The sequence below is a fragment of the Embiotoca jacksoni genome, unplaced genomic scaffold (assembly GCF_022577435.1).
Source record: "Embiotoca jacksoni isolate LCO1_2020_lvr unplaced genomic scaffold, fEmbJac1.0.p SCAF_16, whole genome shotgun sequence".
Classification (NCBI taxonomy): Eukaryota; Metazoa; Chordata; class Actinopteri; family Embiotocidae; genus Embiotoca; species Embiotoca jacksoni.
In genome coordinates this window covers 9,928,852-9,945,631 of record NW_027185296.1, presented here as the reverse complement: position 1 = coordinate 9,945,631, position 16,780 = coordinate 9,928,852, and the positions used below count along the sequence as shown (strand labels likewise).

Sequence of the window (16,780 nt, the reverse complement as noted above, 5' to 3'; positions counted from 1 at the left end):
CCATAAACAAACAGTGCTGAAAGCTACTGGCCGGGTCCCCGGCTCTTTTTAAGACGGTGCAGTGGGCCCGCTGACCTTCAGTCAGTCCACTCCAGTAATTTTGAATAGAGTTGGAAAGAAATCCAAAACAAATGAAAGAAGAATGAGGACTAAGTGGCAGCTGGACACTTTATTTACCCATGTTGGCTCTGCTACTACTTCCCCTGACTTGCTGCTAGATAGAGTGGGAAAGAAAGAGATTTCATACTTCAAAGTTCAAAGAGAAGATGGAGAAAATGTTGAAGCCCGAACTCTCAACTATAGCGACAGGATAAATGATGCATGTTAAGGGCAAAAGCACAACAATTTCAATGTGTTTTTTGAACCCACAATTCAAGGTGTTTGTCAGTAAAATTAAGTTTTCCCTGTTGTCATGGAGATGAATGTGTTGGCCGTGATTCATTCATAGTAGTTATAGTGTTTGTGTGGCCATGAAGATGAAAATGTAACTCAATCTCAGGGCTTCCAACACTAAAGTAGCTGAAAGCTCTGAAAAGAAGTGTGAGCTTGATTTGGGATTTTTAATACAACTGTCTCCAAAGTCACAAATAAACTTTGATGCTGAATGTACATGACTTTTCAAAGATTTGTAGTTATCTTGAATAGTTATCTAATCTAAAGTAGCCTATAAATTGCCTAAAGGAATACTTAAATTCAATTTTTTTTTTTTTTTTTTTTTGGGGGGGGGGGGGGGGGTGGAAAAAGCTTAATTTAAAGATTGGTGCCACTCTCTTGTGTCTATTAAATATGAAGATGAAGCCAATTGACGGGCTGCTAAAAGTGGAAAACAGTTGGCATAGCTCTGTCTAAAGGTAAAACAATTCAGCCAGGCAAAGAAATAGTCTGGCATGGACTAAAAACTCAGGTTTTAACACTTCAGATAACATACAGAATAAATAAACGAGATACTTGTTAATTAGTGAGCTTTGGGAGCTTATAGGTGCATTTTCCTATTAGAACCAGGTTAGCTGTTTTTTCCTATTTTATTTTAGCTAAACTAAACTAAACTAAACTAAGATCACCAGTTTATATTGAACAAGGTCAACATTTTTCCCAAAATTGCAAACTAGTCCTAAAATATTTTGCATGAGATGTAATTGTTAATATTTTTTCCTCCATTTTTCACATTTGGCATAATATCCTGTCACAAAAGTGATAAACTGCTGATATGATAATCCCTGATGTTAGACCCATCCAAGCAGCATGGGAGCACACAAACACTATCTGCCTCCAAGTTTTGTGTTATGGCAATATCAAGTAGTGTTGAGCTTAGCTTCAGCCAAGTTAAGCCCAAAGGAGCTGTTGATATCGTCATGGCTGAGTTCATCCTCTCTCTGCTGTTGGAAGGCTTTTACTCTCACATATTATATTTTCTCCTGCAACCTTTTCCTTAGACAGTATCATAATATTCAGTCACTTTAATACTAATGAGATATCAATGTACGTTCTTATTTTCCCTTTCAAACATCAAATCCTGTTGTTTGCATTCTACCAAAAACTGGACACAACATATTTTTACATTAAATAAATGATGTTTTAATCCCATTTTCACACAGCACAGTTACATGACTTTAAGTGCAGTATATGATTGTCAAAATTGGAAAAACATTTTCATAAAGAATGGGTGTGACGTCATTTCAAAGAAGGTGGAAAACATTGCGAGTAAAGCTGGTGTTGCCTGTGATTCAGAGGGAGCTGCTCATTGTTCCAAGTCTTTCTAACAAGAGAATTTCCCAATCAGTCAGCTCATTCAATACTTTTATGAGCATGAAAGTCATGTGACTTCAACTGAAAGATCTTGGAGCAGAGCCTGATGCACTATTTTCCACCACCATGAACACAGTATCAAATAAATGAGTTTGTTGTAGAAAACCAGTTTGACGTGCTGCCAAAGGACTTCCAGTTCCACCCGCAACTCAATGAAAATGTTTAAAACTGTCCGGCGTGCCCAGCAGTGCCCGAACCCGCTGTGTCAATGTTTATTTTAACTGTTACCTTTATATGATACGAGTCCTTCTGCATGCTAATAAAAACAGTAACCATATAGGAACAAATCACATGCGTGTGGTTGATCCTTTTATTTAAAGTAAATACATAAACGAAAACATTAACCATATCAGTCAGTGTAATGTCAGGAGGCTATTATGTTTTTGCTTAAATGAAGGAGTGAATATGAATTAAATGGAATAAGCATGACCAAAATGCTCAGTACAAGTCTACAAATTCTCAAATTCACAATCAAAGTCGGTCATTCTGCACAAGATGTACTTCCACTGTCGGTCTCTGAAACAAAGAGTAAGACAAAATCCTGTCAGTTCAACATCACCGATAAAGTTTTATTTATAAGTGTTAATAAATTGTCCTACACCTTAGCTTTCATTATTTTTGTATGAATTCTATATTCACACTTCCACATTAGATCAGAAGGTATTCAGAGAAAAAAAGACTGTTTTGGACAAACCTTAACACTCCACTGAAGGTGGTCTGAGCACCTCTGATGAAGTAGCCATAAGATGGGACAACCAGCTCGCCCTCTTCTCTATAGTATTCTGGGATGTCAGTGGTCTTCCTGTGGAAAGCACCAAAATGCTCTTTAAAGTTTTGGCAAGTTCAGAATAAAATATAAACCTTGACAAAAATACAGTTGGACACTTTGGAAAATACTCTGATTAATTTTTTTGCTCCTTTTTTTTTTAGTACTCTCATGTCTTTATGTAAAGCTACAGCCAAGACACAGACAGTTTAGTTTAACACAAAAACTGAAAATACCAAACCAAGCTCTACTAGCGTCTCTGAAGCTCACTAATTAACATGTTATAACATATGCGTTTCGTCCGGACAAAAACATCTTCCACAGGTGGTGGTGAGGGGGACTATTTCTTGGCTTGGAGCAGTGACTTCTTGGAGTCTCCATGAGCAACCTCACAGGTCAAGACATACTCTGGCACATAATTGCTGTGAAACCTGGAGGTTGTCATTTTTACACACCTTTTTCTGTATGGTTAAAGAAAATAGATAAAATAGTAGCCTATTAATTTGTGAGCTTCACAGGTCTTAGCTGCTATGCTAAAATAAGCTAAGATAAAATAAAATAAGCTGAACTGGCTTCAACAGATTTGAGAGTGGTACAAAACTTTTCATGAAACAATCAAGCACATTTTCCAACATTAAAATAAATATGTCCATAGCATTGTGAGTACATACATGCAGGAGTAGGGACAGCGGCGTTTGTAGTAGCAGCAGTAGAATTGCCATTCACGGTCAAGAACGGACTCAAAGTACTTGCTTTGAACACCTGCCACCAGGCCATTACGGGTGCATGTTGAAGTCCTGCAAAGACAAGTAAGAGTCATAAAGTGGCATACACTTACTTTATTTAATCTAGAAAAACACTTAAGATAAAAGGAATATTTGTCTGGACTGTTTGATGTAAACACTTGTTGATTAGTGGTGCAGTTTGTTTATGGCCCATACACTTCACTGTCACCACAACACATCCAAGAATACCAGGTCCAAGCAGCAGGGGATGCAGCATGTGTAGACGTTTGTCATGGCAACATGGACACAGCCTTCAGCCATTCAGCCAATGGGGGTAGTTTCCTTGCAGGGTAATGTCCTCGCCAGTGTAATTCAAACAGACAGCTATGGTAAAGGGAGGCAGGCGTGGCAGTGATAAATAGCGTTGACAGTGTATGCCATCGAGTCAGTGGGCTGGGAGCAGTCGAGCTTAAACTGCAAACAAATCTGAGGAGCACAAATGTGTTCTGCTCTCCTGATCAGAAAAAAGTTTAGCTGCAAGATTGAAGCTGGTATTTACGCAGGGACGTCAGGCTACAATTCTCCCTCTAAACTCCTTTAATTAAATCAACCTGTCAGTGAAGTTGATGGTTACACACACGTGTTTATGTGAGGTTGCGGCATTTGGAATTGGATAAAATGAAAAGTCATAAAAAGACATTAAATTAAGGCAGAGGGATGTTTTTCTCCTCCTCCTCCCTCAGTGGATTTGTACTTACTGGCTGAGTCTTGCTGCAGTTCACTGTTTTTACCATCCTGAACGGCACGTGGCAAAAATTCAGGAAACTGCTCTAACTTGTGTCCTATAAAACACAATGTGATATCCTGTTGGATGAAGCTTGTTAAAATTCACCGGAGGTAGTCGTGCTCCCAGGAGCTGTCTGCTGAAGACACAAATGGCTGTTCTGGGTGGAGGCGGTGATTTATACAGGATCAGGAGAATCTGGGTTTGTTCCTCTGAATGACACAACAGTGAACGTAATTCAGTTTTTCATGAATGCAACAAAAGATGCACATGTAGCAAGTCGGACACCACATGAAGGTTTGCACACAATCATTACTGGGTAGCTATTTATACATTCATTACTTTGAGTGTGAAGTCATTATAGGTCATAGTAACTTCATCTTTAAAGTAACTTAAAGTAAAGCTTGTACCATTAAAACGAAGAAATTTATTTATTCACAGATGTTTGAAATCATATTATTTGTGCCGCAAATAATCAAGCAAGCATGCTGGTAAATGGATATGTTTATGTGGTTTCTTTCATACTTTAATACATTTACATTTGTTTTTATCTTTGTTTGGATCCCAAGTCCCGAAGTTGAATCCACCAATCAGCTTTTTTGATTTGCAGCTCTGCAAAATTTTCTGTTGAAATTTGTGAAAATCTGCGACCTATGTATACCCATAATACCTACTGTACACAAGTCAGCAAGGTGTTTCTTAGTACAGGCATAAATCTGCTACTAGTAGTATTCATGTCTGTATTAAGGATATGGTGTGGCCACTCAGCCATGTTGCCAATTTAACCCTGTAGTTAATTGTGGTATTGCACCCAAAAAAAACAACATTAGCCTCATAGACCACCATCATACAAGAGATATCTGTTGAGAGGACACCTGCAACTACAAACAATGTTAGTTTTTACCCTATTATGAAGGTAAAACGTCTACAAAAGTTATTTTCATGATGTCATCACAGTATAAATGTTGTAGTCCAAGCATGAATGCCAGCTGTAGAAACACTAATGCATGATCCAGGAAACTAGAAAACGTTCTTGGCTCACGCAATTTTCATTAAACTGAGCAGCCGCCACCTCTGAGCAGTTCTCCTTAATACAGTTCACCCACAGAAATATCCAAACATGCTAAGATGTCGCTAGTGTTTTATCATTTCAGGTATGCTGTGTTATTTTTGCTAAATGTAGTTTAAAATCTTAGTTTGCACCCCGAGACTGTATATAAAAAAGGATGTAGCTCTTGGGTCTGAAAACTGAAGGAAATGGAGCAGTGCCATGACGTGCAATACCAGTGAAGGCCACTAGGGGCTGGCTCCAAAACACCTCTGGGTCCATAGACTCCCATTTATCTCATAAAATATGAAGTCAATACGTTTTTTTCACAAGTTGTTATGGTGTCATTAGCTAAATTTACCCCTCTTTATTAGTTTTCTGTCTGTCCGTGACAATCCCATAATTAATAGTCATTGTAGTGCAGTCATGTTTTTATGTGGACGGGTGAAGTGTCCTCGGGATATCAGTCAGATTGAGTCAGATCCAAGACTTGCTCCTCCCAAGCTTCTGCAAATATGGTCACAGTTGAGGCTTCATAGCGGCAGTTCACTGACCATTGGGTGATGTTTGTTGGGTGACACCCCTTTTAAACAGTATTTTGTTTAGTTGTCAATGCGTGTTTTGTATACTTCTGTAAATCTCACTGTGACCAGCTGATACATCCCACACTTTTGTCAGTTAAGCTGGCTGTGGCAGTGACCGGGTATAAACATTTATTCATTTGTGTTGTAGAACAGTTGTGTGTTGTGTTGTGTGATGCAACCTCTTTTAATCTAGTGATGTGTTTTTGAAAGGACCAAAGACATCCTCCAGCTGCAGCTGTATCCTTCTCGAGGTGAGTTCAGGAGGTCTTCCATCTGAGTGTACGTCAGCCACACCGCCGCCCACAACACGGGTGGTTTGTTCATACAAGTTTCAACAGCAAAATCCACACAAGTCTAGTATGGGCCTTTGTTGTCCACTAATACGGACCTTTAAGAGTACGTGTTGTTGGACAAAGTACGTCCTAAAACGAAGGGTCATGACTTCATGATTAATTAAAGCCATTTTCATCTTTGATCTGAACTTCCTCCTGTTGATTGGAACAACAAACGGAGTAAAGATGTGCCTCTTACGTGGCTTTCATGTTGCTTTGTATAAAAAAAAAAATTAAAAAAAAAATTAAATGCAATCATGTTCACAGCTGCTGTACAGAGGGAAAAGATGTTCAATGTTCAAAGAGTTTTCTCTGTATACCAGTAATCTGACTCATACATTCCCAGATGACTGATTTGCTTTTCTCCTTTTTGTGCATTTCCAACTTACTATAGTCATATATTCTGTATCACTTATTCATATCAGAGGTGGGTCAATCCCCGATAGCCGATAGAGGTGTGATTCTGTTAGCAGGAAGACTAGAGGAAAATCGACAGCAGCAGTTCACCTGATTGAATTCAGTGCATCTCTATATGACAGACTACACCTCCTTCATACACGATCGCTTTCAAAAACTGTAATCAATCCAACTTAAACTCTAAATCATCCCTTAATTCTATGTTTGCAAGCGACTGTCTCTGATTTGACTGTAAACCCTGGACAGATATGACTGTCTTCCAACAAGCCTCAGCTCACAGCTGTTCATGTAATAGAAAGAAGATAACAGGTGGTAACAAGTGAGTCAAACACTGATATAAGTCAGAAGATAAGGAGACCCACCACTCCAGGCCAGCACGGCTGATGTCATCCCACCAGCAGTCACTGGGCTCCCCCAGACCCTCAGGTGTGGGCTGACACTCGAAAGACCACAAGCGGTCCGAGCCGTCCTGCTCGCTGAAGTAGCTCCTGATGGCGACGAGGACCTCTCCGTGGGGACACTGGAAGTTGAAGCCTTGGCGATAGGCGTTGATCCAGGCCATGTCATGGTGGTCGTGAGACTGAGCTGCCACCGTGACCAGCAGTGACGACGCCAACAGCAGCAGAGCAGGATTCATGTTGAGGAGATCAGTGTGTCTGCTGCGCTCCCTCACAGCTGCCTCAGTTTAAACTCCTCCAAGCCTTTTGTTGTCCAGATGTTTTGTTTCCAGAAGTGATGTGTAATTTGCTCCTCGCAAGACAAATCCAAAAGTGGACCTCACTCCTCATTTTAAGGTAGACTCCGAGACAGAGCGTTAACAAAGTCATGATGGAGATAAGGGTTTACCTTAAAAGACAAAACTTTCAAGTTTACTGCCATTCATATATTTATGTGATGTTTGATCTGACCCTGGAGAACGCCTTCGCATGTTAACTGTCGAAAGGTTGTTTGCAGTGTGATTATTTACAGGTTTATTTTGTCATGAATCAAATTTTTTTGTAAACAGTTTTTCAACATCTGAATATAACTGATAATGTTTACATTCTTGTGCAATGAATCTTTAAAGTTCTAATAGTTTTATAATAATAATAATAATTTTATGCAACCATGAAAACAGGCATTTATGAAACATATAACAAGCTCAGAGAAGAGCGTAATTTGAATAGTTAGTCTGGCAGTATTCAGGATTTTTTTTTTAACTCTCAACCAAGCGGCAACCAGCAGTGATGTCATCCACTGGCTTCAAGTTCGGATTTTGGCCGGCACCATTTTACTAGTTCAGAGCGGTTTGGAGCCGGTAGTGACCATATTTGGGAGCGCTGGGGGGAGCGAGCGGTGGATCTGACTGATCTGATTGGAAACCCGACGATACTACGTCCCGTCCACTGATAGCCGTAACCTGACTGCACCACAGGCCTGTCAATCAAACAGACACGCCCTCAAAAACACATCTTTTTGAAGCTTATTTTGTAATCAAGTACAGAATTATTTTCATGACTTTTATTTAGCCAGAAAACTAATAAGAAGGAGTGAAATTAGCTAATAAGACCAGATGAGATCACGGGTTTCTCAATCCAGCTACGAGGGTGTTCGTGTAAAAGAGGAGGTGTTTGCAGTATCTAATCAATCACAAACATGGACAGGTGTACTGAGAGCAGAGCAACATATTTCATAACAATCATTGTAAAAATATGAGGAGGTTAAACATAATCCAGGCTGACAGCAGCACAGCTGCAGCTGCCAAATGATGACACTAAAGAGCAGCACACAGACAGCATCACAAACATGAACTTTATAAACACGATGGCTGACATGAAGGAAGCCGAGCCGGTTCAGCAGCCTTACCTTCAGACGGAGAGCGTTACATCCAAGGCCAAAATGTTTCAGTAAATCTTGGGGATGAGGTGATTGAAGCAGAACACATCTGGCTGAGTATTTCACACGTCTGATGATCTCATTTTCTTGTTGAATTAACAAGTTGTAATTTCAGCACTGATATAGGATATATCAGAGCTTAAAAATGGATTTTGAAAATGTAATTGCGATCGGTTCAAGCTATCAGGCTATCCATGTTAATAGGATGAATTTTTAATTATATGCATGCACTGTATACACTGCGTGTGCTGTTAAATGTATGTGCTGTCTGTAATACGCTCATGTAAAACCATGTTCCCTGTCCTCCACAGACAACTTGCCAGAGTATATGTAAGAGAGATGTCATCAGGTACTTTCCATGAGTGACATGTGTCCAGTTGTAAGTATGCTGGTTTTTCCTTTTTCTATTCTTCTTGTTTTGACTTGTTTATTTACTTCATGCGTAATGTTTGGAAAATGACTACCGGTGTGCATCATTATGACCTAAGAAGAATCATTTTGTGTGATTTTAGCTGACCAATGCACTGCTCCACCCTGAGTCTCTGGATATCATTCCTGCTGCTGGCAGGCGACAAAGTCGAAGGCCCGAGGGAAAACAACTGGGAGGCATACGACGAAGGTGCAAAGCAAAAACGGAGGAGTAGTGCGAGGTGCTGGAGATGGGGATCGGGTGAGGATCTTGAGCAGTGCAGGCCAGCCTTGATAAGTAGGGTGAGGTTGGAGAGGTGCTGTCCGGTCATGGTGTCGTACAAGGAAGGCAAGAAAGGAAGACGAGTGGGAGGAAAATGACGAAAGCCACAGAAAGACAGGGTGGAGGCAGGCGATGAAGGTCCACAGGAAGATGGATGGGAAACTGGCAACGAAGGCCCGCAGGCCGACCGTGGGGTTGGGTGATGGACTGGAGAGGAACCGGCTGACCTTGGAGGGCGGGACTGAAGATGCGCAAGGTAAGGTTTAACATTGACGAGAAGTCCTAAAACAATTTTGTTTTTGTTTTTAAAAAGACTGTTGTTCAAGGCAGAACAAATTCAGTCAAATTTCTCTTTTATGCATTTATAAGACACAAGACGGATGCTTCTTGCTTTGAAGAAAAACCAACGGAGGACAATCCGTTATAAACAATTATTCAGAATAACACAGATCACTGTGCTAACATGACCCTCACATTCAGTGGAAACATTCAGTGCAGCGTCTGATCCATTTTATTTCACTGCATCTCAAGATAACAGCTATTACAATTTGTTCCTGTGAAATAGTGTTCATGTAAAATCTGCCAGACGGATGAGGCTCTGTTAGAGAATGAGATCATATTATTTATGGAGTGTGGTGATAGAATAAATTGTGCAGGTGTTGTTTTCGTGAGCATATTTTATGCCCTTAATTCCGAAAAAAAAAACAAAAAAAAAACCTTGCCTTCAATATCTGCAGGTAAATGACCATATCAACCTGACCTCACAATCAGACAGCCAGCTCGTAAATAGGAGAAGCAGTACATTTGAAGCTATTCCAGTAGTTGGCACTTCAGATAGACCTGACTTACTAGATGCCGTCATGCTAATGCATTACTTTGCTTTTCTGTGCTTGCTGTTAAAAAGTGAGGGCTATGCAGTATTTGTATGAGAAAGTAAGGAAACATGAGAACACCAGGGTACACATGGATAATTCTTTCAAACTAGCCATACTAGGAAGAGTGAAGATCGCTACACAACTGGATGATGGCCTCAGGATGATATTTTAGGAAACAGTGAGGATGTGGATAAAAGCAGCCACGTTTTATAGAAAATAATTGATTGCTTGAAGTTTTATGGGGTTTCTGTCGGATTTGGGTTGACTTTGTGTGATTGTGACAAGACTGTCTTCACCATAGGGAATCGTTTGCAAGTCCATCCATCCTACTGGGCGTAGACCTCTGGTTCATTTTAACCAATCAGCATGAGCCGAACCAGCTGACACTCTCCCACCGCTGCAGCTATCTACAGCCCGTGTCCACCAAAGTGTTTTTTTCCTGAGTACAGCATATTTTTTAAAATTGTTTTATGGAAGACAGCAGCGTGACGAGATGCTGAGCATTTATTCTGTGCTGAATGCTCTGCGATTTTTTTTTTTCGTTCAGCGAGAGTTGAAAAATGTTCTTGCTGCGCTCGTCACTGTCACCAGCTGTCTAATTACAGTGAAAGAGGGGCGGGACAAATCCGGTTAAACACCGCCACCAGGCTAGGTTGGGACTGCTGGTTGGACAAGATAAACATTACGAAGTGTCACTTTGGACTGTGGGTTCTAATAATAAGTCATTTAATTGAGAAAATAAGCAACAGTTGCTGACACAACGTGCTTTCCCAATGCTCTTTGCACACTTTGACATATCAATTTCAATGCAGGACTTTTAGTATTTTAAGACTTGTTTAGGCTCTTTATCTGATTTGTTGGCTTTGATTAGTGAAGAGAGGAATCCATTTGATCACTGTGTGCCTGAGAATCTGACGTCTCACATGGGATCACATTCTCATCCTCAAAGCATCTAAAAATAAATAACAGCACATGTTCAGGAATAGTGTGAGTTACTGCAAGAGGAGTTCCACAAAAGTCAAAATGGAGCAGATCTGGGAGGTATTTATAGACACTACGGTCTATTTTAAAAATCTCTATTTAGAGCAGTTCTGTTGGTGCTTTGAGAATGTAGGGCTTCATTCACGATAGTTTGATCTGATTGTGACATACAGGCTCTGTTGTGCCAAAGATCACATGTTGGAGGCCTCCGATTGAAAGCTGTGTTCACCAACGGTGTCAGTGTGCAAATGAAGCAGCTGAGATGTGAACTGCTTCTAAACCACCTGGATCTAGATGTTGCTGATTTGGCAAAAGAAATCTCAAATTACTTTATTTTCCTCTTATAAACAATTTAATAGACACAGCACAAAGAATGTAGGATGAGTAACATGTGAACACGTTGAAAGGATTTTTTTTAATGCACTCCGTTGGTGAGTGAGTAAGTGGATGAAAATTAACAAGAGAACGCATCGGCTGTGCACAAATTAATACCATTATTTTCTAAGGTAAATATTTGGGAGTTACGGGGCACATCTGCTCTTTATCATACCTAACCCCGGTGTTCACACAGTCCTGGCCCAATGCTAACACTGGCAGGACCCCACTCAAGTCTCTCTTTAAGGCCACTATATGCTTGTTGGGACTGTTGCTTTAAAATGCTGTGAAACCCACACCACTTATGAGTTAATTAATGTCTTACAAAGTCTTTTTTCTACTTTGATACAGCACACCACATAAAAGGACAGAAGAGCAGAAAGCATCCCATTCACACATGCTGAATGCTAATACTGGACAGTTTTCCAAACCCTCTGATTAATCCCTGCCTGGCTAATAGTACTTGGTTGTGGTTAGGGGGAGATGTTGGTTGTGGTGTGGACTGCGTGCAGACAGCTGGGGGGGGACTTGCACGCATTTCTATGCAAACTACAGTCGGGGGCGTGCAAACACAGACAGGTTCCACAGATGCGCTCTGGAGCACATGATGAAGACCTCCTGACAGCAAGAAGAAGAGCTCCTTTGTTTATTGTGTTTGGCTGAACAACATGAGAAAGTACGTGCAACTGCTTCACAAGAGGAGGGCCAAGGATGTGAAATGCACTACATCACTGATGGCATACATATGGTGCAAGTTTCCTGGTTACTATATGCATGCAAGTTTCCACAGGCAGCCCAAAACTGACCACACGTGGACCCTCGTGAGCACAAAAAACAGGACGTCATTTTAATGGTCTGCAACCAAAGCAGCTCTGTGAGCCTGCATGCTAGTAGGGCTTTGAGCTAAAGTCAATATGGTAACATGTTCCCAGGAACAATGCAGTTGTTTATCTGGTATATTGTTTAGGCTCATAATTTTTAATTGAGCATGTTATCATATATTCAAAAACATTTCAAATACTTATCACACTGTACTCGGGATATCATAATTTTCATAATTTTCTAATACTCATCGAAATATAAAAAAAATCAAAAGGTTTATGCGACTTTTGTTTAAATCTTTAAACAGTCTGTACAGGAGCAGAACCACTTGTCATGTTTCCTCGTCTGTACGTAGTTAAAGAAATATGTTGTTGTTGTTCAGCAGGAAACCCCCATCTTATGTCAATTAGAGCAAAGATAGAAGAAAATGGAGAGAAATGTTCCCCTGTGTCGAATGAAGAAACGTTGCTGTGTCCTTAAAACTCATAAATGTCCCTTTAAAGTGAGATGTATCCAGCAATGATAGAAAACGATCAATGTTAAAAAAAAAATTAGTCACATACACTAATTCATAGATCAACATGAAAGAAATACAACATGCAAATTTCAACAGCAAGACCAGGAGCCGAATGAAAGATAAAAAAAATAAATAAATGCAGTTTTACTTCTAAGCACAAACTTTTGAAGAATGTAATATATGGCAGGTGTTTGGTCGATATATACCTCTTATTGACCACTCCTTATGGTTGCTCATTTGATATCTTCAGAGTTAATAAAGAGCTGTGAAAGATTGGATAGTGCTTTTATTTTTGTAGCTGTTACTAAGAGCAGCTTTGAAAGGCACCAACAAATATTGTCCTTTTGTGTTGGCCCGGAGGGCAGAAACAAACATCATATTTTGTTTTTGAATCTAGAGGACTGTGTTGGAGTGTGGAGAAATATATAGATGTTTACCAGGTAGGAAGGGTCTCATAAAAAATACTATCAGGCCCCTGGGTAGCCCAGAGGTTAAAGGTGTAGACTATGAACCACAACATCTGGCCCTACATCTGGCCAGAAATATTTCCTGCAAGTTGTTCTCCAGCTCTCTCGTCCCCTTTTTTGTAACCTTGCTACTGTTGATATCTGATTAAGGCATAAAATACCCCAAGTTCCGTAATGAAAATGTAGGATCAAGTATTTTTGGAGCTTAAACCACACCTGGGAGAGGAAAAGTCTCAATATCTCAGCCTCTGCTGCTTGCATTTTTTTTTTAATGAAACTCCAAAGTCACCCAATGTTATGGAAGCAAAATACTTTCCTGTAAAAAAAAAATCGAACATGTTGAATGTCAGTAAAGTGCTTTAATAAGCGATGCATAAAACTTGATGAGTCAGTGCCGGGCGCGTATGGAAAGGTCATGCAAATATCAATCAGCTAGCTCCAAACACCGTGATCAAGATGTGGAGCGGTAATGCACTGGCTTTGTCCCCATGACAATTTAATATAAACTGCAAGAAGTCAACATTTACTGATCCTTTCAGGTCCAAACCACAAGCTGACATATTGTTGGAAATGGGAATTATTAGCCTACTATGTTACTATGCATCTGCCATCATTTAACTCCATATACTGTATGTACATATTTTTACAAGCGACTTTGCAAAAACATCCTTTTAAAGTGCTTTTAAAACCACATACTGGGACATTTTTCAATTTATTTATATGCCGGTAATCACTTTCTATATTTTCTCAGAAATAATAGTTATTTTTATAATTCCCACTGTGACGTCAACCATTGGTTTGCAAACTGCTGTTTTAAAGCCTTGAGTCTGCCACTAGTGGCCCTCAGAGACATTTCACTTTAAAGCACTTCTGCCTCATGTTTCAGACCCAGAGACATTTGTTGTGTGGGTCATATTTCCTGTGTACACAAGAAGAGTCCATATGAACGATCCCCACATGTTGTATTCACAACGTCGGAACTCAAAATGTTCTAAAAACCTCAAGTTCACGAATTGTGATGTGTTCGCTGACATTTATGGAAGAGGCCATGGAAATACATTTTTTTGTTGGATGTAAGCTAATATATTGTCATTTTAGTCATGTAGAGTGTCTTCATAAATTAGATAATAGCCTACGGCCCTGTCTTGCTTGACTTCTTGCAGCCTACGTTGCTAGTGATAACCAATAGCAGACCCATCAAAGCATCAAGAATCGTCAAGATAATTATCTTTGAAAATATGAATAAAAAGTGCCTATATAATAAAAACAAACTATCAAAACTAATTCAATATCAACATCTGTGGCTATAATTATGAATGACTTGCGTGATCCTTCACTTCTGAAAACACTGCTATCTCTGGTATGCAGGGTTACGCAACTGCCACTGTGAGGATGTCAAAAGGTCCCTCAGCATGGTCCGTTTTCCCATAAGACCTTTGCTGTTTAATAGTGCTTCACTGATGAAATTAAGGGGCCAGCCAAAAGGCCACCATAATAACGTCTACAAAACAAATCACTTTGCTTCAGGCTGTAACCTCATTAGAACAATGCGTCGTGGTTGCTTGGAGGATGTGTCTAAGCCTCGGCTGGTGAGGCAGGCAGGCAGATATAAGTCTCACTGACAGTAGTGATAATGGGAGAACAGTAACGATTGCCCAGAAAATAATCACGCCCCAAGTATTTCAGGCGCATGATACCCTGTTCTCATTTATTTGGCTATGCTGATGCCACAATGTTTGGCCTCAGGCTTCAAGGTTATCTGAGAGATGATATGCACGGGTCAAAATGTGGAGCAGGTTGTGAATCTGATGAGAACAAGGTGCACCTATATATCCCGTTTTCTTTAAATGAACAAAAACACCACACACTGACCCTATATTGTTGAAATTGCCTCATGATCTACCTCTGCATATATCTGTGTCTCATATTTTGACACTGTCGCTCACAAGTTGAGCGGATATATTAGTTATGCTTGGGAACCCAGAACAGTTCAATAACTCTCATCTCCTCTGACAGATTCTGGAAAGTTGGGCTACCAGACCAAGAACAAACTCATGTCCAGTCAAGTCAAACGGAAATTTGAAGTCTCTTAACTTTTAATGGTAATAATATGTAAACCATAATGATGATGCAAAGTATTGTGTATAGTTAAGTTTTTTAAAAAGAGGATAAAACAGTTTAGGGGCAACCCAAGCAGCAACCAACGGTGACGTCATCTTGGTTTTTGAACTGCCGATCTGAAGCCTCCAGTTCGGATTTTGACCGTCACCATCTTGCTCTTTTGGAGTCAGAGCTGACCATATTTGGACGAGCTGGGGAGGAGTGAGCGGTGAATCTGACTTGATCTGACTGTGAACCCGATGACACTTCGCCCGCCAACCTATAGCAGAAGCGTGACTGCACCACAGATCTGTTAACCAAACATACCACTTTTTAAGGCCTAATATTTAATTATTCATGGGATTCTTTTCAGATGGACCGCCAGAAAACTTATGAGAAGGAGCGAGTTTAGCAAATGACACCATAATGACTTGTGGAAAAAAAATTATTGACTTTATATTTAATGAGAGAAGTTGAATGGGAGTCTATGAAACCAGGATTTTTGGAACCAACCTTTAGCTGCACGTGGTGGTATTGCAGACCCAGAAGCTATTTTCACTTCTTTTATCTCTGGGGCATAACTAACGGAGACAGTGGCTAAACTAGTGAGCTTTGAGCCTTTTTTTGTTCTTGTTTTGTTATAAAAGCTGCTGTTTACAATACAGTATAAAAGCTGCCGTATTAAAGGCCTGCAGATCATACTAACAGCGGCACAAAACATTTTTCTCCTTTTTTTAGTTCTGTACTGTTAAATATTTAAGATAAATGTTCCTTTATATTACTCAACATTTTGTGCTGTTAGGTTCATATTCTACTCACGAACAAAGATTCCTGCTTGATGTATTTGATCCTTGTGGAGAAAAAAGAAACCAGGTTTCCATGTTTTCAGCAACTTGAGTTACACACATTTTTGTGACTATAAGTGCAGGTGTGATTTCCCCGTGAACTTGTTAGACTAGCGCACATAAAGTTTTAGGTCAAACTTGGGAACTCAGCCGCTGTAGGCTCTCTGAAGCATTTCGGGTGTCTTCAAAATTAGGATTACACATACGTGTGCTGACACAATCTAAAGACAAATGTTTCAAACTACAAATTCAGATTAAAATGCATGTGATTTAAATTAAATTAATGACATTAATCAAGTTGAGTAATTCAAATTCAAATATAAATGATTGAAATTCAAATTCTAGTGTCACCTATTGCTGCCCGAAGATTAAGACCCCGACAAACGGTAACCTACAGAACAATGTAGAGTGTTAAAACCACAGACGAGACAAAGGTGTGACTCTTGATGCCGACTCCCCAGCTAGTTAACCCCCCCGTGTGGTATAGAGCCGAAGCGATATTACGGCACTAATCAAATTAGTGACAACAATCATTAATACAAAAAAGAATGTTGAAGTATGTATACCAGTTTCTTGGCAAATTCTAAATTAATTCTTAATCTTAGTTTGAATTTAATTTTATTTGGGATGGCCTCCGAAAGAAAAACTGTGGTCTCAGTGTCATTTAATGGAACATCTCTACAAACAAGTCTGGCACCTGTAATCTAATCCGCAGCAGAAGTGGGCTGGTAGTGGTCATAAATCACATAGTGGAGTGGAAAATATGGAAA

The 16,780-nt window shown here is 39.9% G+C and overlaps 1 protein-coding gene across 1 annotated transcript; it reads right to left on the bottom strand.

Annotated features, from left to right (window-relative positions):
* Positions 1-1,561: 1,561 nt before the first annotated feature.
* On the bottom strand, positions 1,562-7,165 carry dpt (dermatopontin). Its single transcript, XM_069149964.1, has 4 exons — positions 6,825-7,165; positions 3,244-3,369; positions 2,501-2,608; positions 1,562-2,322 (listed from the first exon to the last, which is right to left on the bottom strand). The coding sequence occupies exons 1-4, from the start codon at positions 7,097-7,099 to the stop codon at positions 2,256-2,258; spliced, it is 576 nt and encodes a 191-aa protein (XP_069006065.1). The 5' UTR covers positions 7,100-7,165; the 3' UTR covers positions 1,562-2,255.
* Between the last annotated feature and the right edge of the window lie 9,615 nt (positions 7,166-16,780).